This window comes from Heptranchias perlo, chromosome 41 (assembly GCF_035084215.1).
Source record: "Heptranchias perlo isolate sHepPer1 chromosome 41, sHepPer1.hap1, whole genome shotgun sequence".
Lineage (NCBI taxonomy): Eukaryota > Metazoa > Chordata > Chondrichthyes > Hexanchiformes > Hexanchidae > Heptranchias > Heptranchias perlo.
This window is the reverse complement of record NC_090365.1, coordinates 3,815,830-3,842,506: the sequence shown is the minus strand read 5'-3', so window position 1 is coordinate 3,842,506 and position 26,677 is coordinate 3,815,830. Positions and strand designations below refer to the sequence as shown.

Genomic DNA, 26,677 nt, shown 5'->3' with positions numbered 1-26,677 from the left:
TCCCCTGCATCCTTGGGCTGACCAAGAGAAAGACGGCCACAAACAAACCAACTTTACCTGTCGATCGACCAGCAGAGAGCTGACGCACTGCTCCGCAGAGACCTGCACCTTCCTCAGACCAGTGCCCACCGAGGAGTTGCTCGTTCCCGAGACGCAGCTGCTCCCCCTGCGTCTCCACGAGAGCCTTCACCACCCGAGCTACGCCCCGCAGCACGCTGAGCGCCTCACTCCACATCTGCAACAAAATAATCGGCACTTGTTAAAATAGGGAGAGATTCTTGGGGGTTCAGAAACCAATTACATTCAAAACAACGCCGAGAAAACTTGCAAAGTCTAATTTGCACCCGACCCCGGAGTTTGATAGGGACAGGAGGAGGCCATTCAGCCCCTCGATCCTGCTCCCGCATTCAACGAGATCATGGCGGATCTGTATCTTAACTCCATTTCCCCGCCTTTGCTCCGTCTCCCTTCATACCCCAAAAAAATCTATCGATCGCAGTCTTCAAAGCTCCAAATGTCCCAAAATCTGAAACAATTGACCCCGACTTATATCCGGCTCAGCTCACACCCACGGCCTCTGCTCACACCCCATGCCCTCTGCTCACACACACTCTGCTCACGCCCCACGCCCTTTGCTCACACCCACTCTGCTCATACCCACGCCCTCTGCTCACACCCTCTCTGCTCACACCCCATGCCCTCTGCTCACACACACTCTGCTCACGCCCCACACCCTCTGCTCACACCAACTCTGCTCATACCCACGCCCTCTGCTCACACCCACTCTGCTCATACCCATGCCCTCTGCTCACACCCATGCCCTCTGCTCACACCCCATGCCCTCTGCTCACACACACTCTGCTCACGCCCCACGCCCTCTGCTCACACCCCATGCCCTCTGCTCACACCCACTCTGCTCACACCCCATGCCCTCTGCTCACACCCACTCTGCTCATATCCACGCCCTCTGCTCACACCCCATGCCCTCTGCTCACACCCCATGCCCTCTGCTCACACCCACTCTGCTCACGCCCCACGCCCTCTGCTCACACCCACTCTGCTCACGCCCCACGCCCTCTGCTCACACCCCATGCCCTCTGCTCACACCCCATGCCCTCTGCTCACACACACTCTGCTCACGCCCCACGCCCTCTGCTCACACCCCATGCCCTCTGCTCACACCCACTCTGCTCACACCCCATGCCCTCTGCTCACACCCCATGCCCTCTGCTCACACCCACTCTGCTCACGCCCCACGCCCTCTGCTCACACCCACTCTGCTCACGCCCCACGCCCTCTGCTCACACCCCACGCCCTCTGCTCACACCCCACGCCCTCTGCTCACAACCATGGACCCTGCTCACACCCCACACCCTCTGCTCACAACCATGGACCCTGCTCACTCCCACTGCCTCCTTCACCGGGCATCGTTGAAGTAAGAAGTCTCCAACTTAACGTTTGCCCCTCAGCGAGAGCCTGGTGCTGGGTAGGGGAGGGGGGAAGCTGGGGGAACTCTAGCCCCCTGCTTCATGGGCACAGGCTGCTGAGTTAGGCCCAAAGGATCAGATTTAAAAATAAGCAGCCAGCAGGTTGCAAGCGGAGCTCCAACGTCATTAAACCCCCTTCTGGGCCTGACTAGGCCTCGTCCCCGGCCTCTCGGTACCTCTGCCCCCGGCCTCTCGGTACCTCTGCCCCCGCTGCCAGTGCCCAGTCGGAGCCCCTGTCACTCACAGGCCCGGCCACGCCCCCTTCCCGCTGACGGACGTCTCCCTCCGCCAATCACCAGCCGCCTCCGTCACCTCGCAGCCAATCACAGGGAAAGGGGGGGGGCGGTGACTTCCTCCGCCCCCTCCTGCGATTGACGTCGCGTTCAACCAATCGGAGTTTAGCGCTGTGGCCAATGAGGGCCTGGAGGGGGCGGGACCTGTAAACCCAGCAAACTGGTGGCAACTCAGGGGAGTTTAGAGAAAACTTTTAAAAGTTGTTTCTTTCTCCAGTTTGTACTTTTATAAATCTGTTTATTTCCTTAATTATTATACATAACACTCACTGTGTCATTTCATGGTGGTCCACGGTGAGACCCTCACACAATAAACTTACAGTGAAGGTCACAAAGGAAGATGGTAGTGGTTGTTGGAGGCCAATCATCTCAGCCCCAGGACATTGCTGCAGGAGTTCCTCAGGGCAGTGTCCTAGGGCCAACCATCTTCAGCTGCTTCATCAATGACCTTCCCTCCATCATAAGGTCAGAAATGGGGATGTTTGCTGATGACTGCACAGTGTTCAGTTCCATTCGCAACCCCTCAGATAATGAAGCAGTCCGAGCCCGCATGCAGCAAGACCTGGACAACATCCAGGCTTGGGCTCATAAGTGGCAAATAACATTCGCGCCAGACAAGTGCCAGGCAATGACCATCTCCAACAAGAGAGAGTCTAACCACCTCCTCTTGACATTCAACGGCATTACCATCGCCGAATCCCCCACCATCAACATCCTGGGGATCACCATTGACCAGAAACTTAACTGGACCAGCCATATAAATACTGTGGCTACGAGAGCAGGTCAGAGGCTGGGTATTCTGCAGCAAGTGACTCACCTCCAGAATCCCCAAAGCCTTTCCATCATCTACAAGGCACAAGTCAGGAGTGTGATGGAATACTCTCCACTTGCCTGGATGAGTGCAGCTCCAACAACACTCAAGAAGCTCGACACCATCCAGGATAAAGCAGCCTGCTTGATTGGCACCCCATCCACCACCCTAAACATTCACTCCCTTCACCACCGGCGCACTGTGGCTGCAGTGAGCACCATCCACAGGATGCACTGCAGCAACTCGCCAAGGCTTCTTCGGCAGCACCTCCCAAACCCGCGACCTCTACCACCTAGAAGGACAAGAGCAGCAGGCACATGGGAACAACACCACCTGCACGTTCCCCTCCAAGTCACACACCACCCCGACTTGGAAATATATCGGCTGTTCCTTCATCGTCGCTGGGTCAAAATCCTGGAACTCCCTTCCTAACAGCACTGTGGGAGAACCTTCACCACACGGACTGCAGCGGTTCAAGAAGGCGGCTCACCACCACCTTCTGAAGGGCAATTAGGGATGGGCAATAAATGCCGGCCTCGCCAGCAACGCCCACATCCCATGAATGAATAAGAAAAAATCCTTTAATGTAGGCGCCATCCCATAACATGGAGTGTTCAAACTTTCTGTCTTTGTGGACTAGCATCCCTAGAGTTCAGGAGCTGCATTGCCAATGGACTGGGGCCTGCATGTGGTTGTTGAGTCATGGTCAGGACACACCTCAGCCCTGCTCCTTGACAGAGCACACCCAGCACCTTAAACATCCATCCCCTCCACCGTGGCTGCAGTGTGTGCTCTCTACAGGATGCACTGCAGCAACTTGCCAAGGATTCTTCGACAGCACCTCCACCACCTAGAAGGACAAGGGCAGCAGGTGCATGGGAACACCAGCACCTCCGAGATTCCCTCTGAGTCGCACACACCATCCCGACTTGGAAATATATCGCCGTTCCTTCATCGTCGCTGGGTCAAAATCCTGGAACTCCCTCCCTGACAGCACTGTGGGAGAACCGTCACCACACGGACTGCAGCGGTTCAAGAAGGCGGCTCACCACCACCTTCTCAAGGGCAATTAGGGATGGGCAATAAATGCCGGCCTCGCCAGCGACGCCCACATCCCAAGAATTAATTAAAGTTAATAAGTGCTGATTGAGAGTGAGTTGCAACCTGGCTTACAAATACATTTGATATTCTGCCACCTTCTATGACACCAACAACATCAAGTTACACTTAATTAGCATCTGTAAAGTAGCAAAACACTTAACAAAGAGGTGGACTGGACACTGTGCAGGAGTGGAGAAAGGTTTGGGAGGTGACTAAAACATGGTTAGAGAAGTAAGAATGAAAGATCTTGCATTTCTATAGCGCCTTTCACAACCTCAGGACGTCCCAAAGCACTTTACAGCCAATGAAGTACTTTTGAAGTGTAGTCACTGTTTTAATGTAGGAAACGCAGCAGCCAATTTGCGCACAGCAAGATCCCACAAACAGCAACGTGATAATGACCAGACAATCTGTTTTTTTAGTGATGTTGGTTGAGGGATAAATATTGGCCCCAGGACACCGGGGAGAACTCCCCTGCTCTTCTTCGAAATAGTGGCCGCGGGATATCTTACGCCAACCTGAGAGGGCAGACGGGGCCTCAGTTTAACGTCTCATCTGAAAGACGGGCGCCTCCGACAGTGCAGCACTCCCTCGGCACTGCACTGGGGGAAACAGGGAGAGGCTTAAGCAGACTGGCTGAATCGCACTGTGGAGCTGCGACTGAAGGAAGGCGGCCGCAATATAAACGGGAGGGGGAGGTGAGGGATGGGCGCCACTGGAGTGTTGCTCTCCAGGGTCTCATTAAGGGAGCAGCCTAAACGGAGGCTAAGAAGTGTTGTCATTTACTTTACCTGGGGCTGCGATCCTCTTTCAACAACGTAATTGGACGCCAGTTGTTGTGAGTTATGTCGTAATCTTAATTTTAGAAATTACAGTAATTAATCTCTCTTTAGCAGCACTGAGCAATGCCCCGGTATCTATAGCGACACATCTGGAAGCAGAATTAAAGGGGTCTCTGCAGCTGCATCATTTTTCTTTGCCGCAGAGGAAATGGACAATTCCGCCCTCTGGTGGGTGATCTGTGGAACGGCAGCTTTTCTCAGTGTTGGATCAGCCTTTTTGTTCGACCCCAAATTTCAGACTTGTTGAGTAGGTTTTTTTTATTTTGGGAGTCAAGGTTCGATGTTTTTGTCATTTTTTTTCATGTGTTATTAGTTTTTAAAAAAAACATGGGAACGGTTCCAGGTTTATTTTTGCTGCATTGAGTGGCACATTGGATGAAGAAACAGAGGGTTGTGCATCCAAGTTTGCAGATGAGAACATAAGAACATAAGAAATAGGAGCAGGAGTAGGCCAATCGGCCCCTCGAGCCTGCTCCGCCATTCAATAAGATCATGGTTGATCTGATCCTAACTTCAAATCTAAATTCATGTCCAATTTCCTGCCCACTCCCCGTAACCCCTAATTCCCTTTACTTCTAGGAAACTGTCTATTTCTGTTTTAAATTTATTTAATGATGTAGCTTCCTGGGGCAGCAAATTCCACAGACCTACCACCCTCTGAGTGAAGAAGTTTCTCGTCATCTCAGTTTTGAAAGAGCAGCCCCTTATTCTAAGATTATGCCCCCTAGTTCTAGTTTCACCCATCCTTGGGAACATCCTTACCGCATCCACCCGATCAAGCCCCTTCACAATCTTATATGTTTCAATAAGATCGCCTCTCATTCTTCTGAACTCCAATGAGTAGAGTCCCAATCTACTCAACCTCTCCTCATATGTCCGCCCCCTCACCCCCGGGATTAACCGAGTGAACCTTCTTTGTACTGCCTCGAGAGCAAGTATGTCTTTTCTTAAGTAAGACGACACTAAGTTAGGAGGGACAGGAAGTCGTGCGGATGGGAGCAGGAAGTTGCAAAGAGTCATGGACAGGCTAAGTGAGTGAGCAAAAGATGGAATTTAAATGTGGGCAAGTGTGAGGTCATCCACTTTGGACCTAAGAGAGATAAATCGGAGTATTTACTAAATGGTGAGAAACTAGGAACTGTGGAGGGGCAGAGAGATTTGGGAGTCCAAGTACACAAATCATTAAAAGCTGGTGCAGAAAGCAATCAAAAAGGCTAATGTCTTAACGGGGCTGGAAGTTACACATCTGGAGAGACTGCGTTCAGTTCTGGGCACCGCACCTCAGGAAGGATATATTGGCCTTGGAGGGGGGGCAGCACAGATTCACCAGAATGATACCAGGGCTTAGAGAATTAAATTGTGAGGACAGGTTGCATAGACTAGGTTTGTATTCCCTCGAGTATAGAAGATTGAGGGGCGTTCTGATTGAGGTGTTTCAAATGTTAACAGGATTCGATAGGGTAGATAGAGAGAAACTACTTCCTCTGATGGGGAAATCGAGAACGAGGGGACACAGCCTTAAAATTAGAGCCAGGCCGCTCAGGGGTGAAATCATGGAGCATTTTTTCACACAAAGGGCAGTGGAAATCTGGAACTTGCTCCCCCCTAAAGGCTGTGGATGTTGGGGATCAATTGGAGCTTTCAAGACTGAGACCGATAGATTTTTGTTAGGTAAGGGTATCGAGGGATACGGAGCAATTTAACCCACTGCTTTATCTTGACTCCATGTTGGACAATTGGACAATCCATCTTCAGCTCTCCATGATAACTCAGTGGGTGGAGGCACCTCCTGGTGTAGCACGATGCTGCACAGACCAGAAGGGTCCAGACTCAGACTGATCAATGCTACATTGTTAGAGGGTATTCTGAGGGACAGAATCTACAGGCATTTGGAGAGGCAGGGACTAATTAGGAACAGTCAGCATGGTTTTGTGAGAGGAAAATCATGTCTCACGAATTTGATTGAGTTTTTTGAAGGGGTAACCAAGAAGATAGATGAGGGCTGTGCAGTAGACGTGGTCTACATGGACTTCAGCAAAGCATTTGACAAGGTACCGCATGGTAGGTTGTTACATAAGGTTAAATCTCATGGGATCCAAGGTGAGGTAGCCAATTGGATACAAAATTGGCTTGACGACAGAAGACAGAGGGTGGTTGTCGAGGGTTGTTTTTCAAACTGGATGCCTGTGTCCAGCGGTGTGCCTCAGGGATCGGTGCTGGGTCCGCTGTTATTTGTTATTTATATTAATGATTTGGATGAGAATTTAGGAGGCATGGTTAGTAAGTTTGCAGATGACACCAAGATTGGTGGCATTGTGGACAGTGAAGAAGGTTATCTAGGATTGCAACGGGATCTTGATAAATTGGGCCAGTGGGCCGATGAATGGCAGATGGAGTTTAATTTAGATAAATGTGAGGTGATGCATTTTGGTAGATCGAATCGGGCCAGGACCTACTCCGTTAATGGTAGGGCGTTGGGGAGAGTTATAGAACAAAGAGATCTAGGAGTACAGATTCATAGCTCCTTGAAAGTGGAGTCACAGGTGGATAGGGTGGTGAAGAAGGCATTCAGCATGCTTGGTTTCATTGGTCAGAACATTGAATGCAGGAGTTGGGATGTCTTGTTGAAGTTGTACAGGGCATTGGTGAGGCCACACTTGGAATACTGTGTACAGCTCTGGTCACCCTATTATAGAAAGGATATTATTAAACTAGAAAGAGTGCAGAAAAGATTTACTAGGATGCTACCGGGACTTGATGGTTTGACTTACAGGGAGAGGTTAGACAGACTGGGACTTTATTCCCTGGAGAGTAGGAGGTTAAGGGGTGATCTTATAGAAGTCTATAAAATAATGAGGGGCATCGATAAGGTCGATAGTCAAAATCTTTTCCCAAAGGTAGGGGAGTCTATAACGAGGGGGCACAGATTTAAGGTGAGAGGGGAGAGATACAAAAGGATCCAGAGGGGCAATTTTTTCACTCAAAGGGTGGTGAGTGTCTGGAACGAGCTGCCAGAGGCAGTAGTAGAGGCGGGTACAATTTTGTCTTTTAAAAAGCATTTGGACAGTTACATGGGGAAGATGGGTATCGAGGGATATGGGCCAAGTGCAGGCAATTGGGACTAGCTTAGTGGTATAAACTGGGCGACATGGACATGTTGGGCCGAAGGGCCTGTTTCCATGTTGTAACTTCTATGATTCTATGATTCTATGATTGGCCCATCTCAGCCAAGGCAGCGGGAGTGGATCTAGAATTGGGCCTCAGTAGGCCCTAAGTGAGGCCGGAGATTGTCAGCTCGGGTTCCTGCTCCTGGCCGCTCTACAGTGAGCCCTGGGGGCAAGTGAACACGCGGACATCCCTCCAGAAAGATATTGGACTTGACTGCGATGCACTCGACCATCAAATACCCTGCCGTTAACCCTCACAGTTAGAGACCGTCAGCCGCGGCTCAGTGGGTAAGACTTTCGCTCTCTGGGTCAGAAGGTCGTGGGTTCGAGTCCCACTTCAAGAGACTTGAGCACAAAGTCCAGGCTGACGCTCCCAGTGCCAGTACCGAGGGAGTGCTGCACTGTCGGAGGTGCCGTCTTTTGGATGAGACATTAAACCAAGGCTCCACCTGCCGTCTCAGGTTGGACGTAAAAGATCCTATGGATGCCTTCGAAGAAGAGCAGGGGAGTTCTCCCGGTGTCCTGGGCAATATTTATCGATAGATTTTTGCTAGCCGAGGGTATTATGGGATACGGAGCCTTGGCGGGTAAATCTCATTGAATGGTGGAACAGGCTCGAGGGGCTGAATGGCCTACACCTGTTCCTATGTTCCTATCCCTCAACCAACATCACTAAAACTGGTCATTATCACCTTGCTGTTTGTGGGATCTTGCTGTGCGCAAATTGGCTGCTGCGTTACAACAGTGACTACACTTCAAAAGTACTTCATTGGCTGTAAAGCGATTTGGGACATCTCGAGAGTGTGAAAGGTGCTATAGAAATGAAAGTTATTTTTTTTCTATTGGGTGAAGAAGTGGCAGAGTCCCCCCCAAAAGAGCTAGCACCTTCAGAAGAGGGAGGGAAGGGAGGGAGGGAGAGGACAGGAGGAGAGGGAGGGAGGGGAGGGAGAGGAGGGAAGGGGAGGGAGGGAGGAGAGGAGGGAGGGTGAGGAGGGAAGGGAGGGAGGGGGGAGATGAGGGAGGGAGGGAAGGGAGAGGCGGAGGGAGGGGAGGGGAGGGATGGAGGGGAGGGAGAGTAGGAAGGGGAGGGGAGGGGAGGGATGGAGGGGAGGAAAGGAGGGAGGAGAGGGAGGGGGAGGAAGGGAGAGGAGGAAGAGGAGGGAGGGAGAGGGGGAGGGATGGAAGGGAGATGAGGGAGGGAAGGGAGAGGGGGGAGGAAAGGGAGGGAGAGGAGGGGAGGGAAAGGAAGGGAGGAAGGGGACGGAGAGAGAGGAGGAGAGGGGAAGGAAGGGAGGGAGAGGAAGGGAGGGAGGGGAGGGGAGGGGAAGGAAGGGAGGAAGGGGAGAGAGAGGAGGAGAGGGGAAGGAAGGGAGGGAGGGGAGGGGAAGGGAAAGGAAGGGAGGAAGGAGATGAGGAGGGAGGGAGGGAGGGGAAAGGAGAAAGGGGAAAGCCAACTTCCTACGAAGTCCATAGCAACGCCTTTCAGTGACAGGTATAAAAACACTTAGCGAATGCCCAGAAAAACTCATGGATCTTCTTCAGCTGGATCCCGTCAGTCTGTGAGGTGCCAAGAGACACTTAAGGGATTTCTGAGTGAAGCTTCTCTGCCTCCAGCCTAGGAGGGCACAATAATATATCGCTGTCTTCAAAGCCACCCTTGAGTAGGCCCTGCCTTCAAAAATAACTGAAGTGAGTACAGTTCCTGCAGGCCTACTTTCAATTGTTCCATTTTTGGGTCGCGGCTGATAACACAAGCCTGTGCAGGGACTGTGGTTCCTGAGCTCAGGGCTTGCGAGCTGGGAGAGTCTGGTCACCTCTTGGCATCTCGTAATTATTTCTTGTAAACAATTTTACAACACCAAGTTATAGTCCAGCAATTTTATTTTAAATTCACAAGCTTTCGGAGATTTTCTCCTTCCTCAGGCAAATGTTTCAGGATCTCCTTGAAGCCTACGCATTTATACATATTGAACAATACATGGTGTTTACAGACTGCCCCTGCATAAATGCGTAGGCTTCAAGGAGATCCTGAAACATTTGCCTGAGGAAGGAGAAAATCTCCGAAAGCTTGTGAATTTAAAATAAAATTGCTGGACTATAACTTGGTGTTGTAAAATTGTTTACAATTGTCAACCCCAGTCCATCACCGGCATCTCCACATCGTAATTATTTCTGGCTGAGGTACAAATTCTGCCTGGATTAACGCATCAGGAAATTGAGATGGAAAGAATTTTTTTTGTTTTTCGTTTTGCCTTTGAGGGAGGTGGGGGAGAGAGACGAGAGGTGGTGACACCCGATGAGGGGAGGCCGGTGACCAGCAACTCCCAGCGACTGAGAACAAATCATTGTTCCACACGCTGAATATTTTGAGCGGAGGGGGGAGAAAATAAATTCTTTTATAGATTTATTTTTCAGTCTGGAGGTGAGGAGGGTTTGTTGGTGCTGGGAGATGGGACATATGGCAAGCAATGTGAGCATCAAGCACGTCCCAGGTCATCGTTAGACGCAGTGTGAGGCTCCCTCTAGTCCGGCCCAGTCATGTACCTCAGCCCCAAACCTCGGCAGAGCTCCCCCCTACCGCACCCATTCACCATTTCTTTTGCCTCTCGCACACCGCTCGGTCGGACGTGCCATCTTTCGGATGAGACGTTAAACCGCGGCCCCCTCAGGACGTAAAAGATCCCACCGCCACTATTTCGAAGAAAAGCAGGGGAGTGACCTGGGCCAATGTTTATCCCTCAACCAACACCTCAAAACAGACGATCTGGTCATTTGTCACATTGCTGTTTGTGGGATCTTGCTCTGCGCAAATTGGCCGCCTACATTACAACAGTGATTACACTTCAAAAGCATTTCATTGGCTGTGAAGCGCTTTGGGACGTCCTGAGGTCGTGGAAGTCGCTAAATAAATGCAAGTTCTTTCTTTTCTCTTTGACGACCAATTTAGCGGGCAGGTGTTAAATGGACGGGGCCTCCTGCTGTTTCACTGACTTTGACCAGTTAAGGAGCTGAGCCATGTGGGCCTGGAAGCTTCCAGGCTGGGTGGCTAATAACTACAATTTCCCTTTTTGTTTATTCGTTCATGGGATGTGGGCGTCGCTGGCGAGGCCGGCATTTATTGCCCATCCCCTAATTGCCCCTTGAGAAGGTGGTGGTGAGCCACCTTCTTGAACCGCTGCAGTCCATGTGGTGAAGGTTCTCCCACAGTGCTGTTAGGAAGGGAGTTCCAGGATTTTGACCCAGCGACGATGAAGGAACGGCCGATATATTTCCAAATCGGGATGGTGTGTGACTTGGAGGGGAACGTGCAGGTGGTGTTGTTCCCATGTGCCTGCTGCTCTTGTCCTTCTAGGTGGTAGAGGTCGCGGGTTTGGGAGGTGCTGTCGAAGAAGCCTTGGCGAGTTGCTGCAGTGCATCCTGTGGATGGTACACACTGCAGCCACAGTGCGCTGGTGGTGAAGGGAGTGAATGTTTAGGGTGGTGGATGGGGTGCCAATCAAGCGGGCTGCTTTTCTTGGATGGTGTCGAGCTTCTTGAGTGTTGTTGGAGCTGCACTCATCCAAGCAAGTGGAGAGTATTCCATCACACTCCTGACTTGTGCCTTGTAGATGGTGGAAAGGCTTTGGGGAGTCAGGATGTGAGTCACTCACCACAGAATACCCAGCCTCTGACCTGCTCTTGTAGCCACAGTATTTATGTGGCTGGTCCAGTTAAGTTTCTGGTCAATGATGACCCCCAGGATGTTGATGGTGGGGGATTCGGCGATGGTAATGCCGTTGAATGTCATGGGGAGGTGGTTAGACTCTCTCTTGTTGGAGATGGTCATTGCCTGGCACTTGTCTGGTGTGAATGTTACTTGCCACTTATGAGCCCAAGCCTGGATGTTGTCCAGGTCTTGCTGCAAGCGGGCTCGGACTGCTTCATTATTTGAGGGGTTGCAAATGGAACTGAACACTGTGCAATCACCAGCGAACATCCCCACCTTATATAGCGTCTTTGACGTACCACGCCAGTCTCTCTGAGTGAGATCTCCAGTTACTGGTGAAATCACAGAGCATTGTGTGGAGCTGTGGCTTTTCGCACTGACAGGGAATCGGACTGAGCCTGGGACCAAATTCATTTATTTTGGGACCTTTGTACCCAGGGGCAGTGAGGAGGCCTTTACCCCCATCAGGCTGGGCTGGATTAAAATCCGGGCCTCAGAGGTGAAAGGGCAGAGCCACCTCGTGTTAGACAAAGAAAGTAGCAAACAGCAGAGGAGGGTTGACCATTCTGGAGGGTCTCAAGGTCTCAGCACCAACTGATATCTAACCTAAAGTGCCCTGTTTTAGCTAAAATTTCCCCTCCTTCCAATCTTCTCTCCTTCAGTGTCTCACACAAGTAACTATTCTTCACGTATGACCCACATATTCCCATCGCTCCACCATTGGCGGCCGTGCCTTCAGCTGCCTGGGCCCTAAGCTCTGAAATTCCCTCCCTAAACCTCTCCGCCTCTCTCTCCTCCTTTAAGACGCTTCTTAAAACCTACCACTTTGGCCAAGCTTTTGGTCACCTGTCCTAATATCTCCTTACGTGGCTCGGTGTCAAATGTTTGTTTGATAATCGCTCCTGTGAGGCGCCTTGGGACGTTTTTTACTGCGTTAAAGGCGCTATATAAATGCAAAATGTTGTTGTAGTTACGGTAGTGGGTTTTGACGCACCACCACACTATATAAGATGCACTCCCGACTCTTGCGGACTTGGGCAGGAGCCTCTATTGACTGGTGGAAGCAGAATCATAATAGCTTTTAAAGGGGATGTTTGGGCTTTTACGATAATTGCTGATTGGGTGGATCTCTCCCTCGACAGGTCGAGAATATCGTCGGAAATTACAACGAGCAAGAAGTTCCTGTTTTGCAAATAAAAGGGCCGTTTGTGCAACGAGAGAGATAGCGGTGGGGGTTTGCCGGGGAAACCGACTGGGCCCGGGGAAGGGGGCCAGTTGGAGGCTTCCTTGCTGCGATCTCCTTTCTTCCCCTGAAGGGACGCAGCTCGTCCGTCGGTGCCTCGCACCTGAGCCCGGTCAATGAGCGCCGGTGAGCCCGCCCAGCCTCGAGCACTTCTCAGTCGTCACACTGGCTCCCCTCCACTAGCCCAGGGGCACTTAAGACGATCGTAACTCCCTTGTTCTACACTGCCTGCAATCAGTTGGCTCGACACAGACCCGGGGGGATGGGGGTAGGCGGGGGGAGGGGGGATGGGGGTAGGCGGGGGGAGGGGGGATCAGGGGGGGGGGGGGCGGGGGGGAGGCGATGCAAGGAAAGAACCTGAATTTATATAGCGTCTTTCGTGACCTCAGAATGCCGCAAAGCACTTTACAGCCAATCAGGTACTTTTCGAAGAGTAGTCACTGTTGTAATGTAGGAAACGCGGCAGCCAGTTTGTGCACAGCAAGATCCCACAAACAGTAATGAGATAATGACCATGCTGCACGGTAGGCCGTTTAAGGCGTGGGTTTGTGGCACCTACTGTCCCCTCCATTTCCTCCCACCCCCAGTGAGGTAAAATAATCTGTCCTGAGATAACCTCAAACCCCCCTTTTGGTGCCTCTCCCAGTTATGTAGCATCATGGACAAAGGCTAAAGGAAGAGGGAGGTGGAACGTTGGTCCATAAAAGTTTGGTAATGGCTCCTCGTGATGGCACGGCGGGTTTATAGATTGAAGTGGCCGGGCCATACAAACCAGCCTGTCCTGGGTTCAAACACCAGCCTGTGCCGATCTCAGTTAATGGACAGGCAGGGTCTAGACTCGGGGGAGGACAATTAGACAAGGTCCCTGGTCCTGATCACTTTCCAGTCAACTCTACTGGAAAGTGTTTGTGTGCTTGCATGTGTGTGCATCTGCATGTGGGTATATGTGCGTGTGCATATGCATGTGGGTATGTGTATGTATGCATGTGGGTATATGTATGTGTGCATATGCATGTGGGTATATGTGCGTGTGCATATGCATGTGGGTATGTGTATGTATGCATGTGGGTATATGTGCGTGTGCATATGCATGTGGGTATATGTGCATGTGCATATGCATGTGGGTATATGTGCGTGTGCATATGCATGTGGGTATATGTGCGTGTGCATATGCATGTGGGTATATGTGCGTGTGCATGTGGGTATTTGTGTGGGTGCGTACTTTGGGTGAAGAGAAGTTCAGGCTTGTGTCCAACCAATTGGCCAGTGAGCTATGATTAATGTGCGGGTGTGGGTGAGGGGCTGGTTTGGTTGTAAACACACCTGGATCCTGAGACCGATGATCCACCACGTTCACCTTCAACTTAAGTTTAAGCAGAGCTCAAAGCAGTAAAGTAAATACCCTGTGGGTGTGTATTTAGGAGCTTGTGACAGAGTCCCTGCAAAATAATCAGTGTTCGATGATTGACCTCAGCAATAATATAATGACAAAATTTAGTCTCAATTTTATAATATTTTACTTTTATAAAATCACCAAGAAGGCAATTTCATTTTCGTACTTTATATTTTAAGTTGTGTACAATCACCAATTTAACTGTTTCTGTTTTAAGACTTTACAAAATTGGAAAAATGAAATAAAATGATTTATGTTAAGTTTTTGCAGCATGTTATATTTCAGAGCATTTATTGGCACAATCGCCAAGTTCTGCACTTTTAAGGTTTATAAAATAGCACAAAATGAACTGGAAGAAATGCTGCAACAGGCCTGTGTCTTGTAATAATTTACAGGAGGGGTTAGTGGGGTATCTAAAGGAAAGACTTGCATTTAAATGGCGCCTTTCACGACCTCAGCCAATGAAGTACTTTTGAAGTGTAGTCACTGTTGTAATGTAGGAAACACGGCAGCCAATTTGCGCACAGCAAGATCCCACAAACAGCAATGTGATAATGACCCAGATAGCATGTTCTAGTGATGTTGGCCGAGGGATAAATATTGGCCCAGGACACCGGGGAGAACTCCCCTGCTCTTCTTTGAAATAGTGGCCGTGGGATCTTTTGCACCCACCCGAGAGGGCAGACGGGGCCTCGGTTTAACGTCTCGTCTGAAAGACGGCACCTCCGACAGCGCAGCACTCCCACAGTACTGCGCACCGGGAGTGTCGGCCTAGATTTTGGTGCTTGAGTCTGCGGAGTGGGACTTGAACCCACGACCTCCTGACTCCAAGACGTCGTGCGAAACGATCTCTGTTTAAAGATGTTCCCTTGCTGTAACACGCCTAACGTATTAGTGCGTCTCCCCGAAGATTGCGTTACAGAAAGGGGCCCTTGTCTGACTCGACACCTTTAAACCCCGTAGGTGAGACACTCCAGCTGTCAAACAGAACAATTAAACTCGCAGTCGCAGATAACTGTGGCTTCAAGCCCCCTTCAAGGCCCGTGACCAGACCCTGCTCGGGAACATTTCAAAAAGAGATCGAGGGCTCTCGTTTCTTTCCCCCGGAGGACAAGTTTTAAAATAGATTTTTTGATAAAAGGAAAGAGAGAGAGAGAGAACTTGTACAGGCAATAAACTGAGGTGGTGCCTTGGGCGTGTTCATTACTGTGTTCACTTCACATCCCCAGCCTAGCTCACAAGTTCAGTGTCAGTCAAGATTAGCATCGACTCGCTCCTTTAAGTACCATCTCCCTTGATGTGGCTTTTACAAAAAAAAAATCTTTGCTGCTTGCTTTTTTCGCGAGGCCGCGGGGGAGACGAGAGTTCACCCCTCAGTGGAAGCCGCTGTTTTTTTTGTGAGGGTCGTAACCTTAGAGGTGAAGGAAAGTCATCTGTTGTTTCTCCTCCGGGGAACCCGGGCAGCTGCTCGGCCCACGAGGTCTACTCCGAGTTTCCATCGGCAAGAGTGACAGGAAGACCCAACTCAACCCAAAAAAAAAAGAACTTGCATTTCTATAGCGCCTTTCACAACCTCAGGACGTCCCAAAGCTCTTTACAGCCAACAAAGTACTTTTTCGAAGTGTAGTCGCTGCTGTATTGTAGGAAACGCAGCAGCCAATTTGCGCACAGCAAGATCCCACAAACAGCAATGTGGTAATGACCAGATAATCTGCTTTTAGTGACGTTGGTTGAGGGATAAATATTGGCCCAGGACACCGGGGAGAACTCCCGTGCTCTTTTTCCAAATAGTGGGCCGTGGGATCTGCTACGTCCACCTGAGAGGGCCTCGGTTTAGCGTCTCTTCCAAAAGACGGCACCTCCGACAGTGCAGCACTCCCTCGGTACTGGCACTGGGAGTGTCGGCCCGGATCTTGTGCTCAAGCCTCCGGAGTGGGGCACGAGTTGGGCCCGCACCTCAGTGCCGCGAGGAGAGGAGAGGGAGAATATGAGGCCAGCTAAATGTTTCTCTTTCGCTTTGTGTGACTGAAAAGCACAAAGAAATTTTAAGTTAAAAGGAAGGGAGAAAATTGTGACCTAGATGTGGTCTCGAGGACCAACCCAATCTTGCTTGATTGTTCCAATCTATACTGAATGTATCACTCAGATTTAGGAAGACACGAAATGGGGGCAAATTAATTAATCTCCAGGCCTGGTTAGCGTTTTATTTTTTGATAAGAGCCAGTAAACTAGGCAGACAGATTGGAATATAATCCCTTTTATCCCTGTGACAGATGGGGAGAGGATATAGAAGCTTGTGTAAAGGTGAATTAAGCCTCGATGCATGAGATTGTAGTGGGGGTGAAGGGAGGAGGGGGGGAGACAAAATATGGAAACAAAACAATAACAGAAAACGATGATTTTCCACAAATGAAATCTCTGAGTGTATTAACGAAACCGCACGATTACCACCTGGAGCTGGAACAGAAACCAAATAGAACTCAAGGAGGTTGGTCTCGAGCTAACTGAGCTGGGTGATTTGGACCCGATTCTGTCAGAACTCGCACTTTAACCTCTCGTGTGCTCATTTTCCCCTCGGATTCTCCCCCCTCTTCTCCTGAAGGTGTTGACTTACGCTGGAGTATCGTCCCATGGCCGCTTGCTCCCATGGCCGCTCCTCAGTCCAAACGCTGACATCAGCAAACTATTCAACTGTGGTGGTTTGTCACAGTCCCCATTGGGCTGGGGCTCTTTTCTCTACAAAAGAGAAGGCTGAGGGGTGACCTGATAGAGGTCTTTAAAATTATGAAAGGTTTCGATAGGGTGGACGTAGAGAAGGTGTTTCCACTTGTGGGGGAGACCAGAACTAGGGGGCCATCAATATAAGATAGTCACTAATAAATCCCATAGGGAATTCAGGAGAAACTTCTTTACCCAGAGAGTGGTGAGAATGTGGAACTCGCTCCCACAAGGAGTAGTTGAGGTGAATAGTGTAGATGGATTTAAGGGGAAGCTGGATAAACACATGAGGGAGAAAGGAATAGAAGGATATGCTGATAGGGTGAGATGAAGTAGGGAGGGAGGAGGCTCGTGTGGAGCATAAACACCAGCATGGACCAGTTGGGCCGAATGGCCTGTTTCTCAGCTGTAGATTCGATGTAATCCTATATAATGTTCTTGAGCTCGCTTTCCAGAAGCCCGAACTGGATAGAGGTCAGGAGATCAATCCCTAACTGAAGCGGCCCCTTCCCTAGGCCCAGTGGTTATGTCCCCTACTGCTCTCCCCAGCTGAGGTCAGGTAACTCAGCACAGAACGCTGTTTGAACCTGAGGCCTCTGGTGTGTTAAAGCTCAGTCCAGCGCCAGGCGTTGATTTAACCAGAGAGTCAATGAGGCAGCTTAAAGAAAGGTTATTAAAGGGGCATCATCTCTCACGTGTTCGGCAAATATAAAAAGAAAGACTTACATTTATATAGCGCCTTTCATGACCTCAGAACGTCCCAAAGCGCTTTACAGCCAATGAAGTGCTTTTTGAAGTGTAGTCTCTGTTGTAATGTAGGAAACATGGCAACCAACTTGCGCACAGCAAGATCCCACAAGCAGCAAGGTGATAATGATCAGATAATCTGCTTTTAGTGATGTTGGCCCAGGACACCGGGGAGAACTCCCCTGCTCTTCTTCAAAATAGTGGCCATGGGATCTTTTACGTCCGCCTGAGGGGGCAGACGGGGCCTCGGTTTAACGTCTCGTCCGAAAGACGGCACCTCCGACAGTGCAGCACTCCCTCAGTACCGGCACCGGGAGTGCGGGCCTGGATTAAGTGCTCAAGTCCTCGGGAGTGGGGATTTGAACCCACAACCTTCTGACTCGGAGGCGAGAATGACACCCACCGAGCCGCGGCGGGACAATAAAGCACAGCATCGTGGGCCTTTCCTCTCTTCGCACACCGGAGAAGAAGAAAAGATTTGCCCGACACTTTTTCATGGTGACGCCGCCCCTTTAAATATCTCGGGCCTGCTGATATTTTTAAACGCAGTTCATTAAGCGCTCCCACGGATTACCGCAGTGCCCCACATTTATTGAGTGCTCCAGCTGGTCACATGTCCTTACATCACGGGATTACTGCACTAATGTATTTTGAATGTCATCGGGGACAGATTAAGAGGTGGCAGGAGATTAATGTTAAAAACAAAGACCTCAATAAACATTCCGAGTTGGATGTATTTCTTTCCATCTCTTCCCTCCCTGTTTCCCATTGCTTTTTCCGGTCAAGCTCATCATTGCCCCATTCGGACCTCCCCCATGCCCCAGCTCTTCCTTGTCACATCAACCGACTAGTGTCAAACGTCACCCAATGTAAATAACCAAAAACCGAGGCCTGGTCTTGTCTTTTCCAACCCAGCGTGGGTGTCAGCCGTGGCTCAGTGGGGCAGCACTCTCCCCTTCTGAGTCATGAAGGTTGTGGGTTCAAACCCCACTCCAGAGACTTGAGCCCACAATCCAGGCCGACATTCCCAGTGCCAGTACTGAGGGAGTGCTGCACTGTCTGGAGGGGCCGTCTCTCGGATTAGACACTAAATCGAGGCCCCGTCTGCCCTCTCAGGCGGACGTAAAACGTCCCACGGCCACTATTGAGATGAAGGGCAGGGGAGTTCTCCCCAGTGTCCTGGGGCCGATATTTAGCCCTCAAGCAACATCACTAAAAACAGATTATCTGGTCATTTATCGCAATGCTGTTTGTGGGATCTTGCTGTGTGCAAATTGGCTGCCGCGTTACAACGGTGACTACACTGCAAAGAAGTACTTCATTGGCTGTAAAGCGCTTTGGGACGTCCTGAGGTTGTGAGAAGTGCGATAGAAATGGGGGCTTTTACCTTTTCAAAGAGTGACGTGGTGAGGGATCGGTCGATCTCTTTGCGGTGGTGCTGGCTGAGGGAGGAATGTTGGCCGGGTCACCGGGAGACTCCTCTAACCCCACCCCCACCCCTCCCCTTCATCGCATCGTGCCCTGGGACCTTTAACACCCCGTTAGAACAGGCCGACAGTGTTTCGGCTAAACCTGGGACTTTCCTAATCCAAGTGAGCCACCAACAAATACATTTCTCTTTCAAATTGGCCAACAGTCGGACTACAATAATGTCAATCCTACACCAACAGCGCCAATTAATTCAAGAGGACAGTGCCCCTTTAAGTGGGTCCCACCACTCTGTGCCTAATGTATTCTTTTTATCTTCAACTTGAAATGTTCATCATCCCGGTGATTAGCAGCTGCCGCGATAGATTTGAGAACCAATTGGTCATTTTTAGTCAGGCAAATTGATTTACCAATCTGCTGAGGGAGTGTTAGGGTAGAGGGGGAATAAGAGGATTGGAATCAATCAGTAAATGAGATAAGCTAAAAATAAGAGCCCCCCCCCTGCACAGTGGGATCAGCCATACGGCCCTGTGGATTGTGGAGCTGTACCCAGCCCGGAAAGTCCCATTTTCCATCCTGGCCTGTGCTGAATCAGCTGATTTCAGCCAAGGACGACAGCTGGGATGCTTCAGTTGGCCTCAGTACCACTGTGCTAGGGATGGGGGGGGAGGGGCAGGGAGGAAGGGGGAAGCCAGCCAGAATTCCCGCTCCTGGTTGCTAGCCGATCTCCAGCCAGAATTCCCACTCCTGGTTGCGAGCCGATCTCCAGCCAGAATTCCCGCTCCTGGTTGCGAGCCAATCTCCAGCCAGAATTCCCACTCCTGGTTGCGAGCCGATCTCCAGCCAGAATTCCCACTCCTGGTTGCTATCCAACCGCCCGCCTTGTTCCGGACGATCCCCGGTTTCAGTGGAGGATGAGGTCCACTCCCCACCCCACCCCACCCCACCTCACACTCCCCCCCCCGAATCCGGATTCAGGAGGGACTGGGGTCGCCAACTCTGATTGAACGTATTCCTGGAGGTTTCGTCACATGACTTCACGCCTCCAACCGCCCCGCCCCCCACTCTCCCGCCATTGGTCGTCCGACACGTCCATCCTCACTGCGCCCCGCCCTCCTACCCCAATCGCAAAGCGAACAGACCCTTCGTTCACCAATTGGATGATTCTTGACTGTCGGTCAACAGTCTTTTCTCCCCCCATGGCCAATATTTTTACAACTAATAAACAAAAGTGTTGAAAGAAAATTTGTAAAAAAAACATTTTTTTAACGCCCCGTTGAGTTTTCTTTCTTGGGTGTTTGCTCGCAACAGAGTCCTGGAAATTAATCTTTAATTCCTGGAGACTCCAGGCCAATCCTGGAGGGGTTGGCAACCCATACGAGGAATTCTTGTGCTCCAACGCTAATCAGGGTCCTTTGACGTCAATAGAATCGCGGAGGTATTTTGACCGTGAGGAAGCCTCCTCGCCAGGCACGAAACTGGCAGGAGGGATAAATAGACCTTCCGAGGTAAGTGCTAAACTTTCCTGTTCGGGGTCAGGAGGAGCAGAAGTGTTTCCCCGGACCCCACAAGGAAAGTCGCGGCTTCTCCCCGCCCCCCCCCCCACGAGACCGTCCCCTAACCCCCAACCCACCGCACCACTGACGTGGAAGCTGGCAGCCGCCCGATCTACTCCTGCCAGCAGGCGCTCTGCTCCCTCCTTCCCTCCGCTCCCTGCTGGAAGTGGACAGGTGACTTTTAAGTGAGGCCCCGGGTGTTAAAATGCCCCAGGCCTGAAACTCAGGCCAGCCAGTGTTTTTCACACTTGCCCAGCCCGCTCAGGATTAAAAAAGAAAGACTTGCATTTATATAGCGCCTTTCACAACCTCAGGACGTCCCAAAGCGATTTACAGCCAATGAAGTACTTTAGAAGCATAGTCACTGTTCTAATGTAGGAAACGCGGCAGCCATTTTGTGCACAGCAAGATCCCACAAGCAGCAACGTGACAATGACCAGATAATCTGTTTTTTAGTGACGTTGGTTGAGGGATAAATATTGGCCCCAGGACACCGGGGAGAACTCCCCCTGCTCTTCTTCCAAATAGTGTCCGTGGGATCTTTTACATCCACCTGAGAGGGGGCAGACGGTGCCTCGGTTTAACGTCTCATCTGAAAGACGGCACCTCCAACAGTGCAGCACTCCCTCAGCACTGCATTGGGAGTGTCAGCTGACGTTTTTTTGCGCTCAAGTCTCTGGAGTGGGGCTTGAACCTTGCGACTCAGAGGCGAGCGGGTTACCCACCGAGCTGCCGCCTACGACCCCTCCGTCTCGGACTCACACCTGGGTGAGGTGCTGCAAACCACGGAGCCGTTCTCCTGTCGGACTTATTTCCGTCAGGAAAGGAGGGCAGTAAAATTGTGAGGAGGAAGGGAGAAGAGACAGATGAAGGCAATCAGCACCACCTAACCTCAACGTAAGAAACACTCAACAGTCACTCAGCGATTTTGCATTTTCTTGTTTTATTTTGCTTGCACTTTTTTTTCCAACCTTTTCTTTTCATGATCAGATTCAGAGAACTGTACAGCAGTGTGTGTTTCCACAACTAAACCAATAAATACATATTTAAAAAATATTTGTGCAATGCTTAATTTATCCTGCTTAATTACCACATATCACTAAACCAAAACATCTTACTTCTAAAAGGGATGATTTTTTTTTGCCTTAAAATAAACTAAAAACAAATCATTAAGCTGACAAAGATGATTTATGTTAATCCCCAGCGTACAAGTATTGTTTTAATGACAGGATGACATATTATATCTTTTTTTTAAATTATTGCTTTTCTATTTATTAATATTTAAGATTTTTTTTTTTTACAAATGTATAGGATTACCTCTTCAGGTGAAGGTGATTGAAAGGAGATGGTCGTTGGTTTTTGCGGAGGTAGGGGGCAGGGGAGAGAGGGTTTTGAGGGCGGAGAGAGAGAGAGGGGGGGGTCGTGCGATTAAACTCCACGGCTGTGCCCAGGGCAAGTGGTTTGCTGTGGCGTGGCATTGGAGTGGCACCCCCTGAAATTCCACTCACCAGCCTCGCCCAAAACGTCTCAGAAGCCATCAAAAAAAAAACCCATTGGTTTCTAAGCAGCGACGAGTCGCATTCTCGTAGCGAGTGATGTAGGGATTAGAGATAGCGTTCAGTATGTCATCGCGTCCCGGGGGGGCGGTCGATAAAGCTTTTTTTGCCAGCTACACATCGGGGAGGGTGAGAGGGTGTGTTCACTAAAGTACCACCCCCCCCTCGAATAACAAAATAAATTCCTCCGTTTATCATAAAGGGGGAATGAAGCCAACATACCAACAGATACAGGATTGAAAATTCAACGACAAAAAGAATTGTATTCACAGATTTTAGCTTTGTTCCTTTGTGCAAAGACATTAGTAAGAATTAATATATTTAATAACACATGGAAAAATCATTAAAGAAACTGTCCCCCCCCCCATTTAAAATGGCTTATTAACCTTCCAACATCTGTAAAACTCTCTTTCCCTTAGTCTATGTACAAAATACTTTAATTTTAAATTTATTTAAGTATCCCTCCCAACTGCTTAATAAAGTGATAATGGAGAACGAGCAGACACTTGAGTCTTGACATTAAGTCCCGTTCACCCCTCACCCCCTGTGCTCGCTGACCTACATCGGCTCCCGGTCTGGCAACACCTCGATTTTAAAATTCTCATCCTGGGTTCAAATCCCTCCATGGCCTCCTCCCCCTCCCTATCTCTGTAACCTCCGCCAGCCCCTACAACCCTCCGAGATCTCCGCGCTCCTCCAATTCTGGCCTCTTGCACGTCCCCGATTTCCTTCGCCCCACCATTGGCGGCCGTGCCTTCAGCCGTCTCGGCCCTAAGCTCTGGAATTCCCTCCCTAAACATCTCCGCCTCTCTCTCCTCCTTTAAGACGCTCCTTAAAACCTACCTCTTTGACCAAGCTTTTGGTCACCTGTCCTAATATCTGCTTATGTGGCTCGGTGTCAAATTTTGTTTGATAATCGCTCCTGTTGAAGCGCCTTGGGACGTTTTACTACGTTAAAGGCGCTATATAAATGCAAGTTGTGGTTAGGGTTTCCAGCGATGATTCTGTGATACCCCTCTCCCAGCGAGCATCAATCCCCCCTGGATCGAGGGTAATCAAACCGTTGATATATTCCTACAAAATCCCTCTGGGTGCTATTTTAACGATGGGGTTTAACCCATTTATGAGCAGCTCCTGGGTTAGTTCCCCATTAAAGTAGTAGACAGGGGAATCCGTTAACCAAGCAGAGGCAAATATCACACCACATAATTCCGTGGGAGGTTTCAATTCCTCTGGTCGCTAATTGCTTTTTCATAATATTCCTCTTTGTGCTAATTTAAGGTGGTCACAAATGTGCAAAAAAGAAGATTCACGACCTATTGAAACCCATGCAAAAGAAACTTCACTCAAACGTATTAAGCAAAATGAGCGGCCTGAGAAATTGAAATCTCTTGGAGGGAAAAGAGAGAAAAAAAATCTGGCTCGATGCACTTTATGGCCAATTTTTTCTGGGCTGGGTTACAGATCGAAAGCCCTGTCCAAAACCGTGTTGAAATTGAGAGAGGGCTAAGGGCAATTTTCACTGAATCCAAACCATCGTCGCGTAGTCATCTCATTATTTCCACCCCCCATTTTCTCCCTTGCTTTCCCAAAGGTGATGGTTCGTCCTGGGGTACAGTACCCCTGTACCTCGCTCCAGGGGTCACTCTTCAAGTGTGTGCCAGTGGTTAGATGGTATCAGCCAGGCACGGCCCCACAGCAGGTGTGGGGGAAAACCTGTGGTTTGAGTGGGGCAAATAGTTTTAGCGAGAGCTGTTTTCACCTTGGAGACCCATGGAAGGTTCCGGGTTTGGTTTTTACAGCCAAGCCTGGGTTTGGTTTGCAAATAATATCTACATGTGCACTTTCTAGCTCGGGCACGGAATATAAATCAGGGGCAGGAACACGGACTGATCTTTCTATTCCTCGGATCGGGGGCATTGAAGAGAGTTATAGCCCCCTCCCATCTCCTCCCACTACGGTTGAAACACGGACAAGAGATTGAGACCTGACATCTTCTGTGTTGTTTGCCCAAATGCTACAACTTGGTTTAAAAGGTCACTGAGGAAGCTTCACACGAGTTCCTCTTCCAACAGTTACACTCAATATTACCCATTTTGAAATGGGGGCCTTGGAAGGAATTCCACCATCTTGGATTGGACTGTTTAATTCATGTTTTCGTTTTGCAGCTCGGATTGGTTGAAAAAATTATTTAAACAATTTGTGCTTTGGGATCTTGTACGGCAGTCCTACAATTGTCGTGGTTTAACACACAATCGGATTACAGGAAAATCATAGAATCGTAGAAAATCTACGGCACAGAAGGAGGCCATTCGGCCCATCGTGTCCGTGCCGGCCGAAAATGAGCCACCCAGCCTAATCCCACTTTCCAGCTCTTGGTCCGTAGCCCGGTAGGTCACGGCACTGCAGGTGCACATCCAGGTACTTTTTAAAATGCGACCAGGGTTTCTGCCTCTACCACCCTTTGAGGCAGTGAGTTCCAGGCCCCCACCGCCCTCTGGGTGAAACAATTTTTCCCGTGTTCCCCTCTGCCTGAAAATCATTCGTTGTGAAAAGCAGGAATCCTTTGTGGTTACTTAGGGACCAGAGAATACGGACAATTGGGGGAAAAAAAACCAGCTTCAATCTCAGGTAAGTCATAGTACGTGCTCAGGTAAGGGGTTCCTGCTCCTGATTGCTCTATAGAGACTACGTCTGAAGGTGTGTGTGTATGTGTGAGAGCCAGGTGCAGATTGGGAGTGCTCCCAGAGTCGGATAACCAGCCCACGCCTTTGCTGTCAAGGCTCACACGTTAATAATGGCCACTAGGGCGGTGTACCAGAGTTCGACCGTTGCTCGGGGAGCACCTGCCCCTCCACACAGCCAAACACCTTCAGGAGAATTGGGAGAGGCAGGAGAAGAAAACTGAGGGGGGGGAAAAAGGTTTTAGGAAACAGACCCTAAAACGCAAACAAACTATTGGCTCATTAGTGCGGATTTTATGATTTTCATTCCTGGCGATGGGTCTAGTCCGCTGGGAGTGCGGATCAGGAATTCGGGTCCGTGCATACCCCACGATTTTCCTTCCAAGTGGAAAATCACAAGGAGCGGTGCCCAAGCTCCCAATGTGGACTTCTGGCCGACAAGCCTTCATGCCAGGAGCACTGTTTCGTACAATCGGCCCTATTGCGCCAGTTAAGGTGAGGAACTCAGGGATGTCGTGATCTATCCATGCTCTGATAAACTGTGCTGAAATGAGCCAATATTGCTGAAAGTTCAGGTCCACGAATACCAGAGTGTCCTGCAACCTACATCCACTGCTAGACTTAGAGGCTGGGGAAGTTATCAGGTTGCAAAAATATATAATGCCTTCTCTTTCCAGCACCCTTTCTCCAATAAATGCCGTAACTCAGGCCTCATATCCACAGGCACCTTCTACCCAAGAGTATCTCATATCAATGGGTATCAACGACCCTCATTAATATCCATGGACACCAACTGCCCATCAGCACCTCACACAAGTGGCTATCCTTCCTGTGTGAGCCAAGCCCCGTCCTCTCCTCACTTGACGTCCACATGTGCACTTTCCAACCAGAGTTACTGGATAATGATGAGAAATGGGAACCTTGTCGATTTGATCCCCCTCTGCAGTCTGGAGGGGGTCGGGGTTGGGGGGGTGGTTGTCCAGCGATCAGTTATACCAGCCCTCCTACAATCAGGTGGCACAGTATAGACCAGCAATTGAACCTGGGAGCTTCGGGTCCGTCTGGCTTAATAGCACATCAGGAGATGCCTTTAACCATTGCGGTTACTTATTCAACGCCAAAACTCTGATCATAAATATTCGGCGTGACCTTCAAGAGTCACCTCTTAAGAGTTGAGAGGCAATCCCAGGGATCACACTCATTGAGAATAATACACACTCAACTACAAGCCTTACCTATGCAGTGCATTTCAACAGATAGAAAGAATTCCATTATACAGAGTTAACTATAATGATTGAGGTTACATAGTTCAATATTTATCTTGAACTATATTCCAGGTGCTGGTTGTGTTACTCACTAAGGTTTTCTGTCAGCCCCCAAAGCCTTGCTCGAGATGCCTTCACACTGCAGCACTGCTTTCAGGAGGGTGGGGGCTACACTCGACCTCTGGAAACCGCTCCCCACCCCCCAGTGGTTAGCCACTTCTCCAGCAGAGCTGGTAAATCTGGTAGCAGCTCATGAGGAACAAAGGTTTACCAGCACTGCCGGCTAGGACGGAGTAAGTCTGGCTATAAACTTATAACTGTAGCCGTCAGTGAGGGGACTGGGGTTTGCTGTTGGCTGCGGGAGCTTTCTCTTCCCCCAGACGTAAAAGTGCCTTTAGGAACGCTGCACCAGAGTGATGGGATTGGCGCCTCAGCTCACTCTGCAATCGCACAATGAGCTCCACAATGCTTATTCGACAGCCCCTCCCCTCCCAAACCCGCCACCTCCACTGCCTAGAAGGTCAAGGGCAGTAGGCGCAAGGGGAACACCATCGCCTCCCAAGTTCCCCTCCGAGTCACGCACACGCTATCCCGACTAAGACAAATATCGGCCGTTCCTTCAGGGTCAAAATCCTGGAACTCCCAACCTAACAGCACTGTGGGAGAACCTTCACCCACGG

The 26,677-nt window shown here is 50.0% G+C and overlaps 1 protein-coding gene across 1 annotated transcript in view; it reads right to left on the bottom strand.

The window, feature by feature from the left end:
* Positions 1 to 16,675, bottom strand: part of coq8b (coenzyme Q8B) — a 33,805-nt gene extending 17,130 nt beyond the window's left edge. Inside the window, exons 1-2 of the mRNA XM_067974797.1 lie at positions 16,658 to 16,675; positions 23 to 235 (exon numbers count right to left, since the gene is read on the bottom strand). Of these exons, the coding sequence (XP_067830898.1) occupies positions 23 to 235; positions 16,658 to 16,675 (231 nt within the window). The remainder of the gene's footprint in view (positions 1 to 22; positions 236 to 16,657) is intronic.
* Positions 16,676 to 26,677: the final 10,002 nt, after the last annotated feature.